The 25,798-nt window shown below is 47.2% G+C and overlaps 2 protein-coding genes across 7 annotated transcripts; both read right to left on the bottom strand.

The window, feature by feature from the left end:
- Window positions 1–2,391: 2,391 nt before the first annotated feature.
- LOC140651864 (olfactory receptor 5V1-like) lies at window positions 2,392–3,339 on the bottom strand. The gene has a single exon (XM_072861966.1). It carries the CDS (start codon window positions 3,337–3,339, stop codon window positions 2,392–2,394), a length of 948 nt encoding a protein of 315 aa, XP_072718067.1.
- A 9,407-nt stretch (window positions 3,340–12,746) lies between these two features.
- NME6 (NME/NM23 nucleoside diphosphate kinase 6) lies at window positions 12,747–25,697 on the bottom strand. Of its 6 annotated transcripts, none has more exons than XR_012041508.1 (6): window positions 25,345–25,696; window positions 25,169–25,208; window positions 24,535–24,695; window positions 24,091–24,268; window positions 22,442–22,546; window positions 12,749–16,905 (listed from the first exon to the last, which is right to left on the bottom strand). XR_012041508.1 is itself a non-coding variant. In XM_072855989.1 (6 exons), exons 1-5 carry the CDS (start codon window positions 25,664–25,666, stop codon window positions 24,102–24,104), a joined length of 561 nt encoding a protein of 186 aa, XP_072712090.1. In that variant the 5' UTR covers window positions 25,667–25,697; the 3' UTR covers window positions 21,396–22,546; window positions 24,091–24,101. The 6 variants fall into 6 exon arrangements, 3 of the variants coding, with proteins under 3 accessions (XP_072712082.1, XP_072712090.1, XP_072712061.1); XR_012041509.1 differs by lacking the exon at window positions 12,749–16,905 and adding an exon at window positions 19,506–20,993; XR_012041510.1 differs by lacking the exon at window positions 12,749–16,905 and adding an exon at window positions 21,002–21,277.
- Between the last annotated feature and the right edge of the window lie 101 nt (window positions 25,698–25,798).

A 25,798-nucleotide genomic window follows, 5' to 3' on the forward strand; every position in this document is an offset into this window, starting at 1 on the left:
AGAGGGTCCTGCTGTGACACCTTTAGAGTTCAGTGCGGCTCACAGGTTGGTTCTGGACCATCCTGCACTGAACAAGACTGTACTACCTGGAAGGTAGTACAGCATCCCTGCTCAGTGTTTGTGCTGAGAAAAATCACTATCTGTGTGTTGCCGTGAAAAGCCGAAATCAGGACTCAATAGTCGGGATGACTATTAAGCAGGTATTCTTTACTGCAGCGCTGGGCAGCACTGGGGATTGCTTTGCCACAAGTGCTCCGCCAGGTTAGCACAACACATCAGTTCATATACAGAAAAATCATACATATTCATCTGATTTCCTGAAAAGGGCAGTTTTATGGTGATGAGTTCCCGGAATTCATTTACGTAGTCCAAGCATGCGCAGTAAAATTAGGGTTAGGGTCTTTTCACCCTCCCGGTGGTCTTCCATAGTCTTCCTCACGTTGTCCGCTAGTTGAACTTTGGGCTTCCTTTGTCCATATATAGTCATTGAGTTAGCTCATCAGTCCTTCGGCCTCGGAATGTTACAAGGGGGTCGATTTAAGCTAGTTCTTTGGTGCTTATCTTTGGCAGAATCGGCCTGAGTTCCTGTTATCAGTGATTTAATTAGGAAGGCTAACGAGCTTGCTCAAGGCCTGCTTAGTCCTATCAGGTAAGATGTCACAGGAAATGTCCCACCATCAACTCTGCTCAGCAGGTAACCAAAACTATCTTTGCAGGGAAAGAGAACAAAAAAGAACAAGGATGCAAGTGAAACTAAAAAAATGCAAGTCTATGTCTTAGTCAGGGATTGTCAGGGATTTAACCCTTTCATGTGTCTGACGATCATGGGAAAGACACATTGTGATTCAGGTTAGAAATTGTCAATTTTAATGTAAATTTTCTGGAGGTGTTTGGTTCGGTTTTTGTTTGTTTTTTTTTTCCTCTTCTTTGAAGTAATTTCCCAATATTTTTTCCTCATGCAGTTCACCCTTTATTTCCTGATGTTCCTTTCCAGGGCGCTCTCTAGAATGGGCCTCATTGTGGCAGACTCTCTTACGTGTCCTAGTGAGACTCTGAACTAGGGGTATTTCAATAATTTTTTACAGTCAAGAAGGGTGTATAGCAAGTAGAGCTGGCTGAGAGGCTTGCAGCCTGGGTTGCAAGGAGCAACCAATGGGTTAAAGAAACATTTTTTTCCTTGAAGAATAAAATCAGTGTGTGTTGAGCACCAAGAAGAACTGGCAAACTGCTCCCAACAAGCTATATGCCTCATAGGCCCATTTTTTGACTCTCCAGTAGGTTTCTTTGGGAACAGACTGGATTTTGCTGGGTATCTCTTGGTAACTGAGCTATGGATGAGCATATTTTAGCCCCTTCCAGCCAATGGGTCCCTCTGTGGCACAGCTGCAGAAACACTGCTGTGGCTGCAGGCGTGCACCTGCCTGCACAGCCTGTGCCAGCTTCCCTCCCCATGCAGACCCTTGCGCTGCTGGCTGGCTGCTCCTGGCTTCTGCCATGGCATTGGACACTGCTGGCCCTCATGTACCTGCCTGCAGATTTGGCCAGCAGTGGGATTGCCCCAACACCCATGCAATCATTTGAGCTTGGACCCAGCTGCAGAGCCCCTGCAAGAAGAGGTTAAGCTGAGGCAGTGGCAGCTGGACAAAGCTGGCTGCCCCACGTCACCAGCCAGCCTTCAGCCACTATCGTCCACAGCCACACCACTCACAACAACTGCATTTTGATTTTTTTATTGCTGTAAAGCAAAGCAAGCATTTCTGGTGAGTATTTAAGCAATGCCAGCTCACAGCTCAGTGCTGATAACTTGCTGTTTGACCAAAACGCTGAGAATAATGGGTGGGGTGTTTAAACTGCTGGCTGCTGTGCTAATGTACAAAATGCTACAGAGCTTTCATGGCAGCCTGGAGAAACCCAGCAGACATCAGACTCTGTGCCAAAGCATGTGTGGAAGGAGGATGGTGTGACAGCCCCTTTGCGGAGGCCAGACTTTGCAATCCAAGACACGGGCCCTTGTCCTGTGCAGGGCCTGGCTCAGCACCTTGGACAGCCCCAAGGCAAAGCTCACGGCCTTGCTCGGGACCAGCACGTGTCTGGTACCACATGAAATTGCCTTTTACAGTGTTCCCTGGTAGCAGTGTTCCTGTGCTGAGCTCAGCACATGATATTGACAAAGTAAAGACATAATCCTGGAACTGTAGCCTTGTTCCCAACTTGATTTTGCCGTTCTGCCATTGGTGATGTGCTGAGGGTCAGACAAGTGATGGCAGTGTGCCACATGCAGCCACTGCTTGGGCAGGGAGCCCTGAGCCCACTGCTGCCATCAAAGATTTCCCACAGACAGGCGATGCTACACCGCACCACACCAGCACTCTGTTGCAGCCCTGGTATTGCTCATGCATTACTGCCTGGAGAGCTCAGCATGTCCCGTCCCCGCAGAGCCTTCCACAGGGCCCCCCGCACCTCCTGGTTGCGGAGGCTGTAGATGAGGGGGTTCAGCATGGGGGTGACGATGCAGTACAGTGCAGAGACCAGTGTGTCAGCTGCCGGGGAGTAGCCTGAGCTGGGCCGGTTGTAGTTCAGGTTGGCCGTCGCAAAGTACAGGGCAACCACAACCAGGTGGGCAGAGCACGTGGAGAAGGCCTTGCGCCGACCGCTGGCCACGGGCATCCCGAGGACAGTGGCCAGGATGCAGAAGTAGGAGACGACGACAAGCAGGAAGGGGCTGAGGCCCACAAAGACACTGGCAGTGTGGAGTGCCACTTCGCTGGGCCGGGTGCTGCTGCATGCGGCCCTCAGCAGTGGGGGGACGTCACAGAAGATGTGCTGGAGCCGGGCAGCCCCACAGAAGGAGAGCCTGGAGGCCAGGAGGGTGTGCACAGCTGAGTCCAGCATCCCCCAGAGCCAGCAGCTGGCAGCTGCTGCCACACAGACACCCCGGCTCATGGCATGGGTGTAGCGCAGGGGCTGGCATATGGCTGCGTAGCGGTCATAGGCCATGACAGCCAGGAGTGCGCACTCAGCCCCCGCACACCCCATCAGGAAGAACATCTGTGCCAGGCACCCACGGTAGGAGATGGTCGCCTGTGGGCGCAGGGCATTTACCAGGATCTTGGGCACCGTCACTGATGAGTAGCAAATATCCAAGCAGGACAGATGACTGAGGAAGAAGTACATGGGGCTGTGGAGATGGGGATCCAGGGACACAAGGGCGAGTATTGCAGAGTTCCCCAGCAGTGTGGCTAGGTAAATGGCCAGGAAAAGAACAAAGAGGAAGGGCCGGCTGTGGGAAAAGCCCAGGAGCATGAACTCCGTCACATGAGTCTGGTTCTCACCTGCCATAGGGCCAGTTGGGTTGGTCTGTGGGCAGAAACAAGCACTGTGAGGAGGAGGTGGTGATTGTGAGCCAGGGGACTGGAGCACAACCACCCACGAGGCAAGGGTTTCACTGGTGGGATAGCTTTGGTCCTGTCTCCATAGTGATTGAAAGCTTCCCATGTTGAGATTTCACAGACACTAGGATTTTAGAGTCCAGAGAGCAGCCATTCAATGCTGGATACCTGACTGCAAGAGAATCACACAGAAGAAACCAAGAACGGTGTGCATCTACACTAACCCACACCTCCTGGGTTCTCCTGCCAGCCCAACCTCCTGTCTTGATGAGTATACCAAGCATGTCTCTCTTTCCCTCCTGGTTGCACTTATGGCAACTATGTGCTTTCCTACCCCTCCTTAGATGCCACAGCCACTAAGCTTGCTCTTCCCTAGCTGCTGGGTTGGGCATATGGCATCACCCTGTGCCAGTTAAAAGAAATTTTTTTTTCTTTATCCTGTCTCCTGCTCTGCCATTTTTGGGGTGCTTTGCTCTGTGATAACCAGCACTTAAAAAAGCATGGGTTCCAACTCAGGGTGACTCACCACATGGTGTTTGTCGAGCCACAGGCAAATTCAAGCCATCAAGAATCTCCACTGGACTGGGCCTCCTGACCTTTCTTCCATCATCCTATTTCAATTTTCACCCCAAAACAAGAGTTTTGCTTACTGGCATGTGAAGCTACGCTGACCATGTCCACATGATGGATGAGGCATGGGGAAGCAGTTATTGCTCATAAACCTCAGCCAAGGGCTGTTGAAGGTAGTGCTTGCTGGGTGCTTGTGGCCAGGGCTGCTGCTGCCCACCATGACAGTGCCATGAAGCCCAGCAGACGCAGGCCAGGTGCTTTGGTGCGCAAATACAGCCTGGTGCAGCAGCCTCTGTGAGGCTGCTGAAGAAATGGGGCTGAGAGAGAGGTTAAAAACCACCTGCAATCACCTTGTCTTGGGGAGCAGATCTGTCCCACCCAGCACTCAGCATGGGCTCACACTACACTCAGCCAGTCTGAAACCAGGGGCTACTCTCAGTTGGGTGAGGAAAAGGATCCAGAGAGGCTTAAGCTCACATATGTGGCAATAAGGGGGCAAACAGGACTGGAAAGCACCAGGGCAGACTGTGGCTACATGACAATACAGGGCACCTTGGGGAACCATGGGTGATCTTGGGGCTGTGCATAATAAAATCCTGTTCTTCCTATGCAGCTTTTTCTTCGGCTCCATTTGATTGCCTCAGTAGATGTTAGCACTCTAAAATATTCCTGAATCAGATAATAACATAACTGGCCACTGTACTGACCATTGCTAAGCAAGTGTTTGCCAGGAGCTGCGTTGGGACCAGTGCTGGCTTCTGGGTGGTTTCTCACTGACAGCACTGGGATATGGCTGGGGTGCGAGGGAGGATTGCACATCACTGAACTCAAGGATTTTGTTCTCTGCTATTCTGACTTGGAAACTGTACACTTCAAAACAAGGCCTGCCTCAGTACAGGGCAGCTGTGAGCAGCTTTTCCTTACAGGTAACTCTATCATCAGACCTCCTGTGGTCAGGATTCACCAGCGTTCCCAGACAAGCTGTCAATTCATGTCACTCTCCATTCACTAAATATTAAAGATGTCACCTGATGGCTACGCAGGGGCGCATTGCCATTATATAAGAACAAAGTGAATATGACAAAAAAAAAAAAAAGAAAGCATTCTCTTCCTTTTTATAGATATGTTTTTAGCAACTGAGGTCAATTGTCATGTCTCTTCACGAGATTAAACAACACAGTCAAATTTCAGGTTGGTACTCTTGCTTTACACCCATTAATCTGTTTTTAATTTATCTATCCAAAGCATGTATCTACATTTCAGTCATGATTTTCAAACATTGAGCAATAGAGAATTCACTGCTTCTGTTGGGAGTTTTTTTCTTACAGCTACTTACCGCAAGAAACTGACAAAGCACTGTTAAAAATTGTGTGCTTTTTTTCTTGTTGGAATTGCTCAAATGTCAGTTCTGTCTCATTCATAATTTTCAGGTCTTTCTCTTCCAGATTAAGGACCTTCTATTCGAAAGGTATTTTCTTCTTGCTTCTACTTGCTCACTGTGATCAGTATCAGTGTTTGCTAAGTAGAAGAGGAGCTATTCATTTCTCTTTTACTCTCCAGTTTTTCAACTTTTTTAAAATTTTAATCTTGAGAGGAAAACTTTCACTCAAAAGATTAATTCTTCTTTGCCTAGCATAATGACATCCAAACTTGTTACTCCATCTTGGATGTGGGTGCTGCAAGACTGAGAAACCACTGCCTGGCCGAGCTCTCCAGCAGCCTCCCAGATCAACATATTCAATATGTTTGGGGTTTTTTTTAATTACTAATTTTGCATACATTGGACAGGTACATAAGGACTATATCATCCAATATTCCAGAAATCTCAGACCATTGCTCTTTCTCCAGCCAGCCCCCAGCCAAAGCCATGTGCATTTTGTTGCAAGAACAGCCCAACTTGTTTGGCACAGTGTTGCAGTGAGGAACAGGTGCCTGAGAGGGACGAGAGCGGGGAGAGACCGCAGCAGTGTTCCCTAGGAATCATCTCCTGCCTCCAGCTGCCCTGTCTGCAAAGCTGCATGATGTGCAAGTTGATCTGTATAAATTCAAAATGATGTATGATGTGTGAACTTTCACAGCGCTAAGGCAGTTGGTGGTTTTGTTAGGGCACAAGTGCCTCTGTGGTGTAGGTGTGAGAGGGGAAGGCTCTGTCCAGGACCTTGTTGGATGCTTTTACTACTGGCCTGTTAGCCAGAGGCAGGAGTCTGCTGACAAGTTATGGTGAAGCCGGCACCAGTGAAGGTGGGGACCTGCTTGTTACATAGGAGGAATAGGGGACCTCAGGAACCAGAGTGATAAAAATAAGAATAAATTTAATAGTAGGAGGTTAGGCATGTAAGGGTTAGTCACCTGTTTATGCTCCGAACCAGGGCTCAACAGTCGGAAATAAGAGCAGGTGAGCAAGAGGTGTGTGAGCCCATCACATGCTACCAATGAGCCCTTGGTTTGATGTAGGTACACAGCAATGGCATGTAAGTCATCATATTTGCAGCAACAGCAGGGAATTGTTAGTTTCACTGCAGAAGGGACAATGAGTTCTGGAGAGCTGCAGATGATGCTTTCCCCATGCTGACAAATTCAGGCTGGATTAGGCATGGAGCTACAGGGCTACAGTACAGCTGTAAGAGTCAAGCAGAGGAATGACCCTAATTTTTCACCATGGTGTGAAGCACACAGGCACATGACAAGAAATACCAGATTTAAACCCTTTGTCCTCAGACATCCTGTACACAAAGAAAAAGGAAGACATGGTAGGAAAATCTCCTTTTCTCTCTTGGACTGCATAGGAATGAGCCTTGAAAGAGTCCCCACCTTGCCTCTCTCTCTCTCTCTCTCACTTGCACTGAAGGCGATTTCTCATGGTAACTAATGACTTGCCAAGTAGTTCCCAGTGCAGCTACACCTTTGCTTACCACTGACCAGTCCAGAAAGGCTGGATAGGGGGGCAGAGAGGGAGCGCTGATGCCATCAGTGCTAGGGAGGCAGCTGTTTTCTTTTATTCCCCCCGGGAGAAGGAAGGTACCCCTGACTGGTGCGATGGTGATGCACTAGTCTGAGACCCAGCTCAGCTCTGGTGCAGTCCCTGAAGCAGGGTGCCTTACATTGCCACTGTGCACTTCTGCATAACTCCAGCATTTTGGGGTACATTATGTCACCCTTCCTCCTACAGGAGGCCAGATGTGCTCCATGCCCACCCAGGGAAGCCAGCTGCTCCTGCAGGAGGGTGTGGCTTTCCTCGACAAGCCACCACATCCCATTTGCACTCAGGTGAGCAGACCAGATAGCCTGGAGCGTATAGCCATGGGAGGTAAAGTCCGGAGCCTCGGGTACAGTCCAGTCTCAGTTTGAGGTGATGGCTGGACTGAGGGAGACGGCAGTAACACAGGATTAATTTCTCCTCAAAAGGACTGTGTTTGTTTTGTTTGATGCATCACCAGCAGCCACAGCCTGCTTGCATGCCCAGACCACCCAGGAGCCCTGGGTGCCAGTACTGGGTTTGCCCCCCTAAGTAGTGTGCCGATAGGGATCCTTGTGAGGGTCCCACTGTGGGTGAGGCCCTGCTCCACCATGGGCAGCAGTCCTGCCCTCCCAGCCCTCCCTTACCTCCATGTCCAAGAGCAAACAGTGGACGGCATCCAGTGCTTGGTAAGAGGGAAAAACTAGCAGTGTTCCCAGGTGCTGTCCAGTTTGTCTTACCTGCATGAGGAAAAGCCTGTGTGTCCTTGAGGCTTGCGAGCAGAGGAGAGGCTTTTAACCCTGCGAGGGCCCTGGGGGAGAGGCTTTCAGAGATAGCTCTTGTTCAGTGGCAGGAGCAAGGAGCAGAGGAGCATTCCCCCAGTCAGCCTGCACAAGTGGGATCTGAGCCCACAGGAGAAAGCCCTCCTGGCACAGGACCCACCTTGATCTCCTGTTCTGCTCCAGGCTGTGCCAAGTGCAGACCAGCCAGAGCTCTCTAGCCCTGGCCTCCTGCTCCAGCCCTGTGGCAGCTCTTGGGGTGCCTGGGCTGCAGCACAACTGACCTCACCAGGCACCCTGGGCCATAGGAGGGTAGCTGGCTGGGGAGGCTGACAGCTGCAGTCCCTGTGCCCTAAGTCCTTGTTTATGACCCCGTTTTATCTGTTGCAGGGCTATGAGGTGCCTACACTGACCAACACCAGCAGAGAGGCAGCAATGAGGAGGGCTAGCCATTGGCTACACTTGCAGCAAAAAACTTGTGGGCAGCACAGCCATAAGGTGATTGTATGGCATCTGCACTGCATCCATACTCCCACCATCTACAATAACCGTGCCCACTCGGCCCAGGCTGTGCAGGGCTCTCTGGAGTGGAGAGTGTGGTCCAGGGGACTGGGAGAGAACACAGCCATGGTGGGACTGTGATCTGGCAGCAGCTCTGATTGGACCTAGTTAAGGCACCAAGTAGAGTCCTGTGAATTCTTGAAGAGCTAGGCAGCAGGATTACATGGACTTACACAGGGTGAATGCTGCCTGCTCTGAGCCTGGAGCCATTCCTGATTGATAGAAACAGCAGGTTTAGCTGGAGTTCACCACATAGTGCCACAGAAATATAAAGTGGGAAACCCAGGAAATGTGAAGACTGCAACAGGGAGTGAATGTGGAGATCAAGACTGAGACATGATGGTTTCTGCAGCAGGAATACAGCATTGCTTTGTTGCAGTCTTTTTGCAACGTCTGTTTCCTGATGATCGGGCAATAGGAGCTGATCCTATAATAAGCTCTGTATCTGAAATTTCAAGAGTTGAGGACTGAGCAGTAACATCATCTGGAAAGTAGGGAAAGCATAAGCAACAACCCTACACGGGAAGGAATACCCTGTGTGGAAATTCAGCATAGATACTAGAGGGAGCTACTACCTCCATGAGGGGAAAATTCGTGTCAGAGAGGATGTCTAAGGTTGTAAAAGATCAATAGCGGTAATTACGAATTCTGTATGTCTAAGAGCATGTTTTCAGGGAAGCTGGGCTGACAGGGTAGAAGGACCATGATAACAGGACTTTGTGACACAGCCATTTGCTTTGAGTTTACAAAATGACACCTTTCTCTTGTGGCAATGATGAACATTTCCTTGTTTCATACAGAAACTCAGTGGAGTGGCATTCCAATATAACCTGACTACTCTCCCAGGATTTTAGATGAAGGCACATGCTGTCAGCACTCAGAGAAGCCCCCTCCCACACTGATATTTGAAATAGGGCTTTGCTGAAACAATCAACACTTGGCACAAATATTAAAATATACTGAAATCTTGCCAGATGCCAGAAACCTGGTATTCAGTTCTGGTAATCCATGTCCATTTTCTGTGGCAATGTCTTCAGGACAGCCTTTATGAGAAGAAATATCAATGTTTGTATCCTCCTCTGGTCTACTGAGGCATATCAAATCTAGCCTTGGGGGTCCAGCGAGAAATCAAATCTCCATGAATTTGTGAAGTGTTAAGGGAATTGTTTTTTAAATCAAATGCATAAATTTGGGGGTGTAACCATAAGGATCAGGCCCAGCTCCTGTAAGTACTCAGCATTTCTGGAAATCAGACTCTTAACTGAGTGCAGGGCCCTTACCTTCTCCAAGCATAAGTGCTACACTTTCCCAAAAAAACAAGTGTACTGTTGTAAAACAGGGAACTTCTCCAAGTCATGTTTTCCTATTTGTTTTGAGAGATGCATTCTTCCAGCTCAACGATTCTTTCTCAAGCAAAAACCACCATTGCTTGTATCACAGATCACTACAGCAATACTGCCAGCTCACTGTTAATGGTCTCCACATGTGCACAAATGCTTCCTTTGGACACAGAGACAAGGAAAACAGTCCAATTCATGGTGTTCAGAGTGGCTGGAATCTGCTTGCTGGATCCAACCCCTACCCAAAGCACAGCCAGCTCCACAGTCAAACAAAGCTGCTCTGGGCTGTATGCAGTCAGGTCTGGAAAACCTCTAAGGCCAGAGATCCCACGGCCTCTCTGAGACACTGCTCCACTACTTAATGATCCTCAGAGTGACTGTTGTTCCTTACATCCAGGTGGAAGGAAACCTCTTGAACTTCCAACTCTGAAACCTCTGGGCATTTTGTTTGATGGTAATCTCAATATGAGTCATCAATGTGTCCTGGTGGCCAAAGGGGCCAACTGTATCCTGGGGTGCATTAGGCACAGTATAGCTAACTGGTCGAAAGAAGTGATTGTCCCACTATACTTAACTCTACCTCAAGTACTGTGTGCAGTTTTGGGCTCCACAATGTAAGAAAGATATAGAAATATTAGAATGTGTCCAAAGGAATGCAACAAAGATGGTGAAAAGACTAGAGGGCATGACTCATGAGGAGCAGGTGAGGATACTAGGTTTGTTCAGCTTAGAGGAGACTGAGGTGACCTCATTGCTGTCTACAACTTCCTCATGAGGGGGAGTGGAGAGGGAGATGCTGATTTATCTCTGGTGTCTGGTGACAAAACGTGAGGGAATGGCTTAAAGCTGTGTCAGGGGAAGTTCACATTGGATATTAGGGAAAAGTACTTCACTGAGAGGGCGGTCAAGCACTTGAAAAAGCTCCCCAGGGAAATGGTCATGGCTCCAAGCCTGTCAGTGTTTAAGAAGCATTTGGACAACGCTTATATATATGGTTTAACTTTTAGATTGCCCTGTGTGGAGTCAAGAGTTGGACTCGATCCTTGTGGGTCCCTTCCAACTGAGAATATTCTATGATTCTGTGAAGTTAAAACCTCCTGTCTGACTTTTGCCTGCTGCCTCTCATCCTCCCTCCGTGCCCCATTGTGATGAGCCTGGCATTGTTTTCTTGATAACCTTCCCATAGATACTGGAAGGCTGCTATTTGGTCCCCCCCAAAGCCATTCCTTCTGCAGGAATGCCCAGCTCCCTCAGCCTCTGCTCACAGTGCAAGTGCTCCAGCCCTGACCATCTTGGTGGCTCTCCACTGAACTCTTCCAAGTTTGTTGGTGTGTTTCTTGTTTCAGGGAACCCAGCACTAGATGCAGTACCTGGATATGATCTCAGAAGTACTGAGTAGAGGGCCATAACCGCTTCCCTCATTCTACTCTCTTCAGTTCTGTTCACACAGCCCAGGTTGCTGTTGGCCACCTTTGCTGCCAGGGCACATGGCTCACTCATGTCCAGCTTGCTGCCCACCAAGGGCCCCTAGGGCCTTTTCCACAGAGCTGCTGCCCAGCCAGGCATCCCCAGACTGTCTTGTTGCCAGGGGCTCTTCCTTTCCAGGTGCGGGACTTGGCATTTGTCCTTGTTGAATTTCATGGGGTTCCTTCTGGCTCATTCTTCCAGTCTGTCCAGCTCCCTCTGGATGGCAGCTTTGTCCTTGAGCATATTGACTGGTCCCCTCGATTTGGTGTCACCCCCAAATTTGACAAGAGTGCACTCTGTCATCTCTTTCATATCACTAATGAAGATGTCAAACAGGACAGGTCCCTGTGATGTTCTACTTGTCACTGGCCTCCAGGTAGAGCATGACCTGTTAACCACCACTCTCTAAACCTGCTGATCCAGACAGTTTTACACCACCGCTTTCACTGATGTTGCTGTTGCTTTGACATATGCAAGCTGAATGCACTTTTCATCCTGCATTTTCTGCAAATGCTTCTACTGTCTGGGCAACCTCATTTGCCCTGGCTTTCTGTGGCCATTCTGGCTCAGGAGCTTAGTGGTTTGTTAATGGCAATGTTTCTCCCTGCTGGCTGCAATGGGCTTGTGCTCTGTTTTTTCCCTTCAGTGATTTTGACTGTCACTGATGCAGTTTTGATGGTACTAAAACTGTACTGTTCACTGCAGATGTCAACCAAACAGTAGTCCAAACAGATTTAGTACAAACTGTAGCTTGGGCTTGTGTGTTCTCTTTTTCCTCTGAACATCCCTTTTTAAAAATTTCCATGGGCAACGTTCTGTATGATTTTCTGATAAATACCACAGTTGTAAAGCTCAGCTTTATTTAACAGAGATTATAGTAAAACACCCTTTTTTACTATGACATCAATACGGTCAAGTGTCCTGAGCTTCCAAGTCCCTTGTACCAGCCAGACATTGCCATACTGGGAGAAGATCCTGTGGAGATCATAGAGGTGGTTGGGGTTGGAGCACAGGACATACAAGGAGAGGCTGAGACTGCTTTGTTCAGCCCGGAAAGGAGAAGGCAAAAGGGAGACCTTACTGTGGCCTGCAGCTGCCTAATGGGAGTGGCAAGAGATGATGGATACAGAGTCTTCTCACAGTTGCATGGTGACAAGACGAGGCAACAGGCACAAGCTGTAACAGGAGACATCCTCACTGGACGTCAGGGAAAAATCCTTCAGGCACTGGGTCAAAGTCCTGAGAGGCCATGGACTCTGTCCTTGGAGATACTCAGCACTCACCTGGCCACAGCCCTGAGCAACCTGTGCTAATGGGTCCTTCCCTGAGCAGGGCTTGGACCAGGGGCTCCTTTCCACCAGCACAAGTCTGATTTCTGGAATGAAATTCTCATCAGGTTTTGTAAGAACAATATTTCAGGGTTTTTCCCATTGATTTCCTCAGGGAAAGCATTTCCTTTGGGAAATTTTTTTTTTTTTTTGCAGGTAAGTTGCCGGAGTTGCCTGTTATCTGGACCAGGCAAGAAACAAGAATAAGCAAACTTTGGCATTTCCAGTTTGGCCTACCCAAGATAGGACAAAAGCCTCACACTGCATCTTGTGAGAGTGGTAATGGATTACTGTCTGACTTTTTTTTTTCCTAACACTTGACAAGGAGATTTTTTGGCTGAAGAAAATTGCATTGTCTCAAGCTTTTATTCCGTTTAATTGACCACTTGTGTTCATATTTTAGGAAAAAAGCAATGACGGTTGCACTTGTATGATCCAGCTATAAAACTGGCCAAACCTGACCTGATTTACTTGTGTTTGTCACGGGCTAAGAGCATGCACAAACTCAAACACCATGATCATGCAATGTAAAGTGACTTGTTACCCTGCGGTATCATCCCTGCATTGCAGGGTTTGGGGGCAGGTCTAACACCTACACAGAGTCCTGGAAAATGGAAAGTGGGGTCCTGGCACCTGCCCCAGCATCACTGTTTCTTCCTGGTCAACTTGCACTCAGAAAGCGACAAGGAAAGTCTTTCCTGTCACCACTGAGCAGCACTTTTGCCTAATGATTGCTACCTGGTACTTCCTGGACAGCTATGGCACCTGCTGCCCCATCTCCATTCCTCCCTCTTCCTATGGCCAGCTCCATCCTCCTGCTGCACGGAGCCATCTCTCCAAGGCTTCTCACCCAGGCTTTGCCCAAGGCTTGGGCATCAAGTCTGCCCCAGGGACCAATTAGTGCACTTTAAACAAGATGCTTTAAATAGAAGGCTGAAGTTTGAGAGAGAAGTTTTCTTGTTTCCAGTTTGTCTGCTTGGTACCCATTCCCCACAGGCTTCCCTCCACAGAGAAAATGCCACTTGGGTTTCAGTGCCAATTACTAAAAGCTTAGAGCACCTCACTTCCTCACCTAGCATGTTTTTGTGAGACTTGTAAACAAGGCACAAAGTGGGCTATTAAAAGTTCAAGGCAGTCACTCATGCAATAACTTTGAAGCTGTTTACATCTGCTGTAATCAACTGCATCATAATGTAGAAGAAGCAGAATGAGACATGGAGAAAGTATGTCTTTGTTCTATACAGACTTCCCATCTTTGAAATGTTCACACTCTAGACAAAAAAATACAAAGTTGTTGAAGTATTAAAAGGAGAAAAAGGTAAATAATTTAACAGTGCTTTAGCAGTCAATATGAAATACCTGAATGACAGTAAACTTTATAGAAAACGTAAGTTATTGTAACAGGAAATACAAAGCTGAAGTTCCACGGCCATTTTTAATACCAATTGTATTAAAACTCCTGCTCTACTCTGAGGCAGTATATCTACACCATATATGTATACTACAGCCATGTCAGATAGGTATGACACATTGTTATAGGTATGAAGGGCAGTTTGACATCCCTGGCTTTTACTGGGAGCTACAGATTCCTGACCTGTGGCGTGGGTGCATAGGGAGATATAGATCCATATTTAGTGCAAGACCCACTCCATGACTGATACGAGCCAGATCGCAGCTACATGTCTGGAGTGGGTACCACGACAGGTGCCGCAGCAAAAGCACATTGGCTAGGGCCACAGTGTCTGATCTAAGCACCTGGAGAGACACCTCACAATATAAAGCTGGGCCAGAGTTTTTCATTGAAATGTATGTTTTACAGTATTAGATACGAATTTGACTTACTATTGGAGGAATTTAGCAAGAGTGTTTGTGGCAGCACTGGAAGTCAGGACATAGCATGCCTTGAGCAAACAGAGGGAGCACAGCATGACTCCTTGAGAAAGGTTTTACAGGGAAAGACAGTGCTGCTGATTAGATAGCCAGAATTTAACAGAGACACCAGCACTGACTTCTTGAGTTGTTCAGAGTAATACATAGTGTAGCACAAAGATGATAGACTCACCTGCACTAGTCATTCTGTGCAGGTGTCTCCATTCTCCTTCATCAATGGAGAGTGACTGGTGGTTTGGGGGCAATTTGCCCAAACTGTCAGGCTGGGACAGCTCATACTCATGGTCCTTCTGGAGACTGGTGCCAGGCCTGAGACAATCTGAGCATCCCTGGACTCTGCTTCCAACATCCAGCATTTTCAAGGCTATTTTGCAGGTGTGCACCACTTCCATTGTCAAGCAGGGCACAAGCAACCCAGAGGTTTCTGGATATGGGGAGACACTCTGCTGGACATGGTACAGGAAAGAACTGGTCAGGCATGTAAAAGCTGAGGATAGCTTTAGATGCAGTGACCACAAGATGGAGGAGTTCAGAATCCCAAGAGGAGGGAGAAAGGCAAAAAGTGTGAGGGCCTGAGGGCACTAATATACCTTAAGCTCCCTGACCAGTCTCACCTGGGACCTCTACCCACACTCTGCCCATGGGCCCAAGAGCTCCCTTTCAGCTCAGGCCTGGATCTTAATCCTTGCTATCATGGGCAAAACAATCTCAGCTCGAGGAATGTCACTTAATTTATTGCCAATTAACATAAACTTTTAATTACTGATTCAGATACTGAGGAAAAAACAAGATGACAAATAATTAGAGAAACACTTAGGGAAACACCTTTCCTCCCCTTTCTCAGGGTGAGCTTCAGCCCAACACCTTTTCTCCCCTTTCTAGTCTCAGCTCCCCTTGTTGCCCCTGCATGTTATACTCAGTTTCTCCCAATCCCTTTGGTGAGGTGATGGGCAGCACAGGAGCTTGGGGTCAGTGTGTTGTGCTTTCTTTTGCCACTCATTGCTTCTTACTCTTTTCTTCTACTGCTCTTTCCTTCTTGTTTCCTCTGCTCAGTCATGGCACACCCATGGGCTGCAGTCCTCTCAGGGGTGTACCTGCTCTAGTGTGGGTCCTCCACAGGCTGCAGTTCCTCAGAGGTGTCCCTGCTCTGGCATAGTTCCTCCCTGGGTTGCAGTCCCTTCAGGGAGAAATGGGCCAATGGGAATTTCACGAAGTTCAGTAGAGGGAAATGCAAAGTCCTGCACCTGGGCAGGAATAATTCCATGTGCTAGTACTCAACTAGGAGGCCAAAGCAACTTTGCAAAGAAGAACCTGGGTGTCCTGATGGGCAACAAGCTAACCATGAGCCAGCAATGAACCTTTGTGGCAAAGGCAGCCAACAGCATCCTCAGCTACATTAGCAAGAGCATTGCCACCAGGTCGAGGGAGATCTTTTCCCCTCTATTCGGCACTGGTGAGACCACATCTACAGTACTGTGACCAGTTCTAAGCTCCCCAGTACAAGAAAACCTGGGCAAAACTGGAGTCCAGTATGAATATGATTAAGAGATTTAAGCACTTGACATGTGAGGAGAGGCTGAGAGCTGGGACTGTTTAGCCTTGAGAAGGGGAGGCTCAGAGGTGTTTATCAACATGTATAAATAACCTGATGAGAGGCAGTAAAGAAAACCAGTGGTATCCAGTGAATAGGCAAGAGGCAATAGGCACAAACTGAAATACTAGAAATTTCACTTAAACATAAGAAAACACTGTTTTTACTGTAAGGGTGATAAAACAAGGTCCTGAGGAACCTGCTCTAGGGGACCCTCCTTTGAGGCGGGGATTTTGGACTAGACAATCTCTAGAGGTCCTTTCCAACCTCCAGCTTTCTATGATTCTGTGACTCAGGTACACGTGGCACATGTGGTGGAGCCTGTATATCACGGGCGAGGACTCCAGGGTGTTGCTGCAGTAGAGCACAGGGCGGGCATGTGGGTACATGAGCAGCAGGTCAGTCCTCTCCTTCCCCCCAGCGTGGCCATAATTCAGACCATACCCACCTCAGGGGCTCTATTGCTATTTAGTATTTCCCTTTCTGCATTTGATCTATCCTTTTTTCAGTAGCTGGTGTCTAGCTCTTTCCAGGACTGCGGAGAAGTAAAATGCCGATTACAATAAAGACAAGATTTGTCTCTTTAAATCTAACTGCATGAACCACTTGTCTGTCTTATAAAAATGCATCTTACTTTACAGTGCTAAACAGAAGGAAGTTATAAGATGCCAAAGAAGTCATGGCTTTGGTCTTATACCAGGCCTGTTGTTTTCACATTGTAAAGACAAGGACCTAGTAAAGAGAGAGATGCCTGAGAAAGAAGCCATAGAATAAAATCACATGCAAAAATAGAAGTAATACTGTTCAGGGAAGACTGTGTGTCAGAGATTCAATCCATCTCAGTACTGAAAGTACCAAGGTATTAACAAAGTGCAGTCTTAGATTGTGAGGCTAACAACCATGTCCTCAGTGAGCCTTTCTACAGTGCCAACCATCAGCTAAATTGCCAGAATTGCACCAAGTTGCGGATTGGACATATCCATGTGTCTTCTGTGAAGGAACAGGCAACTCATCAGTCCACACATTCTTCAAACCTGTCAGTAAAAGAACAGAAAAATTATGAAATCCAGAGCAAATAGCTAAGAAACCCACTTATTACATGCTGAAGTGAGATGATGCCAGGTATCAGAAGGCTGGGGTAACAATAGTTGTCCAATTGCTGTCACAGTGAGCGAGTCAAGTGGTGCTGGGATATGTGCGAGTCTCTGCAGTGTGTTCTCAGCCCCTTTCTTCATCATTCCTAATGTTCAGTTGCCTTTTGACCACTCCTGACTGTTTTACTGAAAACATGTCACATAGTAGAAGTGTGGACCCCACAAGGGCATATGAAATCTGTCAAATAAACATGAAATAAAGTTGACAGAATTCAGTTCTCCTTTCATATGTGGATCTACAAACATCATTCCTCTGATCAGAGAGCTGAGAAAGGAATACAACAGCTCCATTAATTTTGAACAAAAGAAGCGGCAGAATGGGTTCATTCCCTTCTAACTGCAGAAAAGAAAAAGGGGTCCCTTTGGCTAGGATAAAAATCCCAAGCCATTTGGAATTTTTTTTCAAAGAAAAGGCTTCCTGTAAGAAATAGAGGCTAACCATGGTGCAAGGTGGCAACTACTAGGTATCTTCCCACACTGGATGCTTCATTTGTGTTCTGGCACATGCCTCTAGGAAAATAAATTCTTATACACTTTTAACAGGCTCTGTTAAAGCAACTCACCACTGGACCTGAGCCCCCACATGCAACATTTCACGTAAAGAGACAACAGATACTTGGTGCACTAAAGATGCAACAGATACTGCACTGTAATTTACATGGGTGGCACTCTGACATAACACAAGTTGTGACTGCAGGCTCAAGAAGATCTGAAAAACATTCTGCAGAGAAAAACAGATGTGAGGATGATCTGCAAGCAGTTCTGTGCTCACTGCATTTTTTCAGTCTCTGTCCTGGTGTGCTCCTCTGTCAGTGGTGAGTCTGGGTAGTGTCGGCAGGTGAGAATCCCTGCAAGTATGCCTGCTGCAGTGTACCGGGACACCAGGCTTTGAGCTAGCCCAGCTATCTCCATGCTTAGTGCAGGATGAAAGTCAGAGTTCAAATGATTTTTCATAGAATCACAGAATGGTTTGGGTTGGAAGAGACCTTTAAAGATTGTTTAGTCCAACCCCCCTGCCATGCGCAGAGACATCTTTCACTAGATCAGGTTGCTCAAAGCCCCGTACAACCTGACCTTGAACACTTCCAGGGATGGCGCATCCACAGCTTCTCTAGGCAACCTGTTGCAGTCTCACCACCCTCAGGGTAAAACATTTCTTCTTTATGTCCAGTCTAAACCTACCCTCTTTCAGATTAAAACTGTTGCCCCTTGTCCTGTCACTACAGGCCCTGGTAAAAAGTCTTTCTCCATCTTTCTTATAAGCCCCCTTTATATATTCTGGCTGATGTAGTTGCCAAGCCACTCTCCATGATATTTGAAAAGTCATGGCAGTCAGGTGAAGTCCCCAGTGACTGGAGAAAGGGAAACATTGCACACATTTTTAAAAAGGGTAGAAAGGAAGACCCTAGGAACTACCAACCTGTCAGCCTCACCTCTGTTCCTGGGAAGATCATGGAACAGATCCTCCTAGAAGCTATGCTAAGGCACACAGAGGACAGGGAGGTGATTCAGCACAGACAGCATGGCTTCAGCAAGGGCACATCTTGCCTGACCAACCTAGTGGCCTTCTATGATAGAGTGACTACATCAGTGGACAAGGGAAGAGCTATGGATGTCATCTATCTGGACTTCTGTAAGGCCTTTGACATGGTGTCCCCCCCCCAGCATCGTTCTCTCTAAATTAGAGATATGGATTTGATGGATGGACTGTTGACTGGATAAGGAATTGGATGGATGGCCACATCCAGAGAGTAGTGGTCAACAGCTCAGTGTCTGGATGGAGATCAGTGATGAGTCGTATCCCTCAGAGGTCCATATTGGGACCAGTACTGTTTAATATCTTCATCAATGACATAGACAGTGGGATTGGGTGCACCCTCAGCAAGTTTGCAGACAACACCAAGCTGAGTGGTGCATTGACACACCTGAGGGACAGGATGCCATCCAGAGGGACCAGGACAAGCTCGAGAAGTGGGCCCATGTGAACCTCATGAGGTTCAACAAGACCAAGTGCAGGGTCCTGCACCTGGGTCAGGGCAAGCCCCTGTATCAATACAGGCTGGGGGCTGAAAGGATTGAGAGCAGCCCTGCAGAGAAGGACTTCAGGGTACTGGTGGATGAAAAGTTGGACATGAACCAGCAAGGTGTACTTGCAGCCCAGAAAGCCAATTGATCCTGGGCTGTGTAACAAGAAGTGTGGCCAGCAGGTCGAGTGAGGTGATTCTGCCCCTCTATACTCTGCTCTGGTGAGACCCCACCTGGAGTAGTGGCCAGCTCTGGGGTCCTTAGTTCAGGAAGGACATAGACCTGTTGGAGTGGGTCCAGAGGAGGGCCACAAAAATGATCAGAGGGATAGAACACCCCTGCTATGAGGACAGGCTGAGAGTTGGGGTTGTTCAGCCTGGAGAAGAGAAGGCTCCAGGGAGACCTTATTACAGCCTTTCAATACTTAAAGGGGGCTTATAAGAAAGATGGGGACAGACTTTTTAGTAGGGCCTGTTGTGATAGGACAAGGGGTAATGGTTTTAAACTAAGAGGGTAGATTCAGACTATATATAAGGAAATTTTTTTTACAATGAGGGCAGTGAAACACTGGACCAGGTTGCCCAGAGAGATGGTAGATGCCTCATCCCTGGAAACATCCAAGGTCAGGTTGGACAGGGCTCTGAGCAATCTCATCTAGTTGAAGATGTCCCTGCTCATTGCAGGGGAGTTGGACTAGATGACCTTTAAAGGTCCCTTCCAACCTAAACTATTCTATGATATATTCAAAGGCTGCAATAAGGCCTCCCCACAGCCTTCTCTTCTCCAGGCTGAACAACCCCAACTCTCTGTCTCTCTCCACAGCAGAGGTGTTCCAGTGCTCTGACCATTTTTGTGGCCTCCTCTGGACCAGTGACTATGGGTGTATCTCCTGGAGATAAATATGCCACTAAGAAGCTGCTGGTGCAAAGATTCTCCAGAATCTGCTGTTGCATCTTGGGCACCTCCAGTACATAACAGCTCCTCCAGTACATAACAGCACCTCCAGTACATAACAGCACCTCCAGTACATGAAACCTGAGGTGACTGCAGCAAACTGCAGCTGCCATGCCTGCCCTTCACCTGCTCTTTGTAAATGCCTCCCTCCACAAGATGGTATAGGTCTTCTGGCAGCAAAATCCTGAGACACATGATTGCTGAGACATTTTTATTACCTGTGTCACAGGACTGGCTCTAAAGCAAGTCTCTTTCACAAGAGGTCTAATGTGCCATTGAAAGTCATATGCAGCTCCATTCTCAGTAATGAAAAAAATGTAATGCCAGGACACACCGCTACACTTCACTGTCTGTACTTGCATCACAGCCCATTAATACCCCAGCTTATTATGAATTGAGCCCAAAGCTTTCCATTAGCTCCAAGTATTTTAGTCCTCAAGAACCTAAACTCTGTATATACAGAACAGGAAGACCAGAGAGTAAGAGGAACATCAAACTGCAGAAAAAAATAGACCATAAGTGTTTTTTCCGTATCACAGAAAATTAACAATCTCCCACCTTATGGCCAAGACAGGTCAAGTAGGGGCTAGATTCAAACTTATTAACCAAACTTCATCTTGGGCTCAACAAGGTAGAAGTACAGGCAAGAAAAAACACACAACAGACTGTACTCATGCCTACATAATGATCCACATTTGAACATGGGCTTGCTTGGGTCCAGAAGCAAGACAACCACATCTACATGATACACAGTTCAAAGCACTGGTGGATTCCAGGCAGAAACAGTTTCCATCTCTCTTCATCAGATCCTGATCCCAGTTACTAACATGTCCAGGACATGAACAGCCCTTGCATTCAAACATCTTTACATTAGGTTCCCCATTGACTATCTAGTACTTTTATTAGACAGATTTCCTCTTTATTTGCTCCCCTTTCTTCCAAAATATCCCAGATAAACAAAACCTGGCTTCCATATTTTCACACAACACCTAAAAAAAAAGTAGTCAGTTATGCAAGCTGTTGTTGAAGTTGAGTACTTCAATTTAAAATGGGACATTGTTCATCTTTTCCAGAGAAAAGATGTTCTGGAGAAATTCTTCAGAAATCTATCTCATCTCCTGAGTGCAACTAGAGGTCTGGAAGCTAAGCAACTGGTGGGATAAATTATGTTAAGAGGACTGTAGTGTTTCTGTGAAATACTGGAGCACTTCCTCTAGAAAGCAGAAACTGTATGGTTCAGCATCCTTCAGTCTAATATTCAGGTACCATGCTTCTGTGCAAATAAACAACAGGCAGAAGGCATTTAAGCATTAGTAAGAAGAGGACAACAACCAAAATACAAATAAATGTCCACCGTGCATGAGACATTACAAATGTAAGCTAAACTAGCATTCAGATAACTTGTCTTTATTATTTTACAACATAATGTTTGGAGCTCAAATAAAGCAACCAGAAATCTTTATGAAAGAGAAGAAATAGCATATGCTAGACATTACCAAGATTTCTTAAGAATGGTTTGACTCAGGTGTAAAAAAAAAAGCATAATCAGTGGTTTCAACTTGTTCTGTAAAGACAGATTAGGGACAGGGAAGGGGGCAGCAAGAAGAGAAAAGTGAGAAAGGGTACAAGAAATTGTTTTAAATTAAAGCTATTGGAAGTTACAAAATCAAAGGTGATTCACCACAGGACCAAGAGGCACCAGGAGGCATACAAAACAGATGCTAAGTGTCACTAGAGAAGTTAAAAAGCATTTCTTGAGCACTTACAAGGAGGGGGGAAAGGGGAAAAAAGGAAAAAAAAAAACAAATTTTCATAAGAGTCCTCAAAATAGGGAGCACCTGCTGTCAACTCATAAATCCAAAGATTTCTTTTGATATTAAAAATAATTTTTGCCACTATCTCCTGCATCTAACACCAAATATTTCAATATTCAATCTCCTGATAAAGTTCACAGAACATCTTTAGATTTGCAAAATAAGCACTCTGTCTATTGAATAAGCACTCTGTCACTGGAAATGGGACTGCACAGTTTTGACGACCTCTACTCAGGTACAGTCTTGGTGGACCAAATAAATGTTAATATGGACATAACAACTGGCAGCTATCTAAGTAATGGTGACTGTGATCTGGTAATTATTCTGCGAAAACACTACGCCACTAAGCCAATGTTATTTGTACTTGAAATTTTAAAAGGGTCAGTTTCCCCAAATGTAATAACTGCAAGTGACTAGAAAAAAAACAACATTTAAAATAAGAACTGTAAGCTAGGAATTATCATTTAATGACATCCCAAATTAATATCCAAAAAAGAAAGAACAATATAAAGAAGAAAGGTGAAAAAATAGTAAGAGTTAATAGTTACAAGAAAAACACACGAACTCAGGGAATCAATAAAATATCAGTTGACAGTAGCATTAAGGACAGCAAGATTTCAGACCTGTATAAAAGCATACTCGATCATGAGCAGATCAACCATTGGATATTGCTGGTGAAAATAAAAGCAGCAATGCAAAAATATTCCGCAGATCCTTTTGATCTGTACCTGGAACAAAACAACGACTGCATTTAATCTCATATAATAGTAAGGAAGGAACAAAAATGTTGACGTATTTAATCAAGGAAGCTCTATGGCAGCACTTCCTACAACTAAACATTTTTCAATCAAATGCCCAACATTTCACATAGTTGTCTTAAACTAGTCAAAGAGTAACTTGCCTTTGATCTGTGACACAATAATGCACAAGTAAATTTGGGACCCAATCAACAGCTCAGTCAACAGCTTTAGTGACTAGTATCATTGATGCTAGTCACACATAACTTCAGAAAAGGGAGTCAAGCTAACGAACTTCTTGTCCCAAGTACATTACAAAGGTACCTTCACCAATACAGTGCATTTGAAATTATCCAAAAGAAATTCACTCAGTACAACATGGCACCTTAATTAAAAAAAATCAGCATTCTAAGAAGCTATTGGGGGACAGTTTAAATGGATTAAAAACTCATACAGGAACAGATCTCAAAATGCATCAAACAGGAAAGCATAAATAAGCACGTCAGAACCTTGCATTGTACCTCAAAACCAAGTCCTCATGCACCATATAATAATTTTATCAATTATCTGCATAATTAAATTACTTTGTCCATATAATTTACAAAGGATATGGAACTCAGTGCTTCAATGCCCAGTAAGTCTGTAGGCAATGAAGTCCTTGAGTTGCCATTGGGCATTTTGTTACAAGGCTTAATGTAAAGAGCTCCTGGCAGCCTCTGTGTACCAGCATTCAAATTAACTTCTCTGGCCTTTTATTATGGATTCAAGAAATCCATAGCTCTAATAGCCACTCTCAAGTTTCATAACAACTACTGATCTCATGCCCCAGGCAATCTAAAAGCACAAAACAGAAGATCCTTCACAGGCACTGGACCACTCCACACCTTTCTGCAACTTCCCCTAGAATTTCTGTTGCAGGCTTGTCAGCCCAGACCAAACTGAACCAACAGGATATGCTGTTTTCCTCTTGAGAATGGCTTCTAACTGTGCCCTCCACCAGACGCTTAAGACATGAATCATGATACGAAACTGAACACAACCTTGTTTCTCAGCTTGGATCCAGGAAAGCAAGGACAGGAGCATTAATATTGCCCTGCTTACCACTGCATTTTTTCATATTCTTTTTCCCTTCTTTTCTCCTTAAGGGACTGTGGAAACAGAGCAAATATTAAGAATCTGAGGCCTACTATCAGCAAAACCAATCATATCCTAACTGGAACCAGCAACCCCCTTTCCACCTAGCCCTTTGATGAACTCACCTGTACTGCTCATATCCAGATAAACACATGAGGGACCAGTGAACTGCATGGCTAGACCTCTATATCAAGTTGGAGTACTGCTACTTGAGAAGTTTTTCCTAAAATGCCCCAGCACCTGTATGCTGCATGAATAACATAATCCCAGGTAGCACAACATAATGTGCATTAGGTCTTTCCCTTCCGCACACGCCTTAAAACATGCCATGGCTCTATGTCTTGTTATGGGCTGACCCGAACAGTGTGCCTAGCAGCTACTTCCAGCTCAGCAAAGCATACCCCCGGGTAACTCAGGTCAACTCTGTTTCTTCATCTGTGAACACACAGTGGACACGCTCCTCTGCATTGTAATACACCTGCCCACAGCGCAGACGTGGCTCTTCCTGCTGGTACCAGACCTGCTCATTGAACTCTGGGAAGAAAAAGGCAATTTCTCTGCTGGCTGATGCTGGTGAATCTGTTAGAAAACAGAGGAAAAGATGATGAGAGATGGCAGTCTGGCACCGCAAATATGTGCCATGTTCCAAAGGGAAGGGCAGAAGCCGTAAAGAAAAGCGCCAGGCTCGGTCGCATCAGGACAGGTGTGAGTGGAATCTGCAGAAGCGAGCAAATCATTAACTTTGACTCCCAGAATGGAAAGCAAGCAAAGACAGACAAAATACCATCATTCACACCTCCCTGAGCTCCAGTCTTTGCCCAACACTCAGACAAGGACAGGTCTACCTGAGCCATGAGTGGTATTCCTGGTGTCAGTGAGGCCATAAGTTCCTCGGATGGAGTCCGGGACGCTGTTTCGGGCTCGGAATACTTTGGTGGGTCCCATCAGGGATCTCCAGAGGGGGACAGCATTCTCATGGGCCAAGATATAAGCCCACATGGGGCCACTGAGAAAAGGATCAGGGGAAAAGCAGAAGTAGATAAGGTTACAAAAAGGCATAGATCCTTCATTCTTATAAATACAGCAAGTGCAAAGAAGCAAGGAAGCACAACTGCCATGCAGTGCTTTCTAGGAGGGGATACAGACCTATCATGACACTAAACACTGAGACCGTGGCTCAGAAGCAAAGCATTTGCATGAATTACCTCCTCCTAGGTAATGGTATCCCCAACCTTTGGGGATGCCACCCCACCAAGTACTACTGTTGTCACAGTAGAGTTAGTTCCTGACATTTCTCGACCCCCGAGCCTTCCCCCTCGGTACACGACAAGCACCAGCTCTTGACAAGTTGCATCCCACGCCAAAGTGGGCCCCTCCAGATGCAGAAGCATTGCTCAGGCAAGACAAGTGTCCACCTGCAAAGCAAAGTGAGCTTCCTCCTCACGCCCCGCGCAGCCCGGCTGCGGGCACGGCAGGTACCTGGCCATGAACTCCACCAGCCGCTGGTAGAAGAACCGCCCTGCGGGAGAAAGACGGCCCGAGTCACACAGCCCAGCTCTACCGGCACCAGCCCTGTCCGGCGGCCAAGCTCGTCTGCCCGCATGCTCCTGGTGGCAGCGGCGGCCTCACCCGCCCGGGAGCCCCCGCCCGCCTACCCGCGTGCTCCCGGTAGAAGCGGCGGCTCTCCTCCCGTCCGCAGCGCAGCTTCTTGGCGCGCACAATGAGGAACCGGTTGCTGAGGATGGTTTCGTGCACGGCCTGCGGGCAGAGGCACAGCGGCTGGGCGGGCGATGCGCACCGCCAGGACGCCCCGGGCCGGTCCGACAGACCAGGCCAGGCCGGGCCGGGCCGGGCCGGGCCAGGAGGCCCGGTCCGCCTAGCCCTCACCTCTAGCACCAGCGGGTGGGCCACAGCGTCCGGCTTCAGCAGCGCCAGCGTCAGCTGCAGCGGCCGCCCGGAGCGTCCCACAGCAGCCATGGCGCCGCCTCGCCGGGCGGCGTCGCGCCGGTGACGGCAAGGGGGGGGCGTCGCGCGCGTGACGCACTAACAAGGGGGAGAAGGGCGGGGCAGAGTGCCCGGTGACGCACGGAGGGGCAGTGGGCCGCGAGG

Source organism: Ciconia boyciana, chromosome 1 (genome assembly GCF_034638445.1).
Source record: "Ciconia boyciana chromosome 1, ASM3463844v1, whole genome shotgun sequence".
Lineage (NCBI taxonomy): Eukaryota > Metazoa > Chordata > Aves > Ciconiiformes > Ciconiidae > Ciconia > Ciconia boyciana.

Coding starts and splice junctions, on each gene's coding strand:
- LOC140651864 (XM_072861966.1), bottom strand. CDS start 3,339: ATGGCAGGTGAGAACCAGACTCATGTGACGGAGTTCATGCTCCTGGGC.
- NME6 (XM_072855981.1), bottom strand. CDS start 25,666: ATGGCTGCTGTGGGACGCTCCGGGCGGCCGCTGCAGCTGACGCTGGCG. Junction 24,696..25,168: donor CTGGTGGAGTTCATGGCCAG/GTACCTGCCGTG, acceptor TCCTTTTCTCAG/TGGCCCCATGTGGGCTTATA. Junction 24,269..24,534: donor GAATACCACTCATGGCTCAG/GTAGACCTGTCC, acceptor GTTTTCTAACAG/ATTCACCAGCATCAGCCAGC.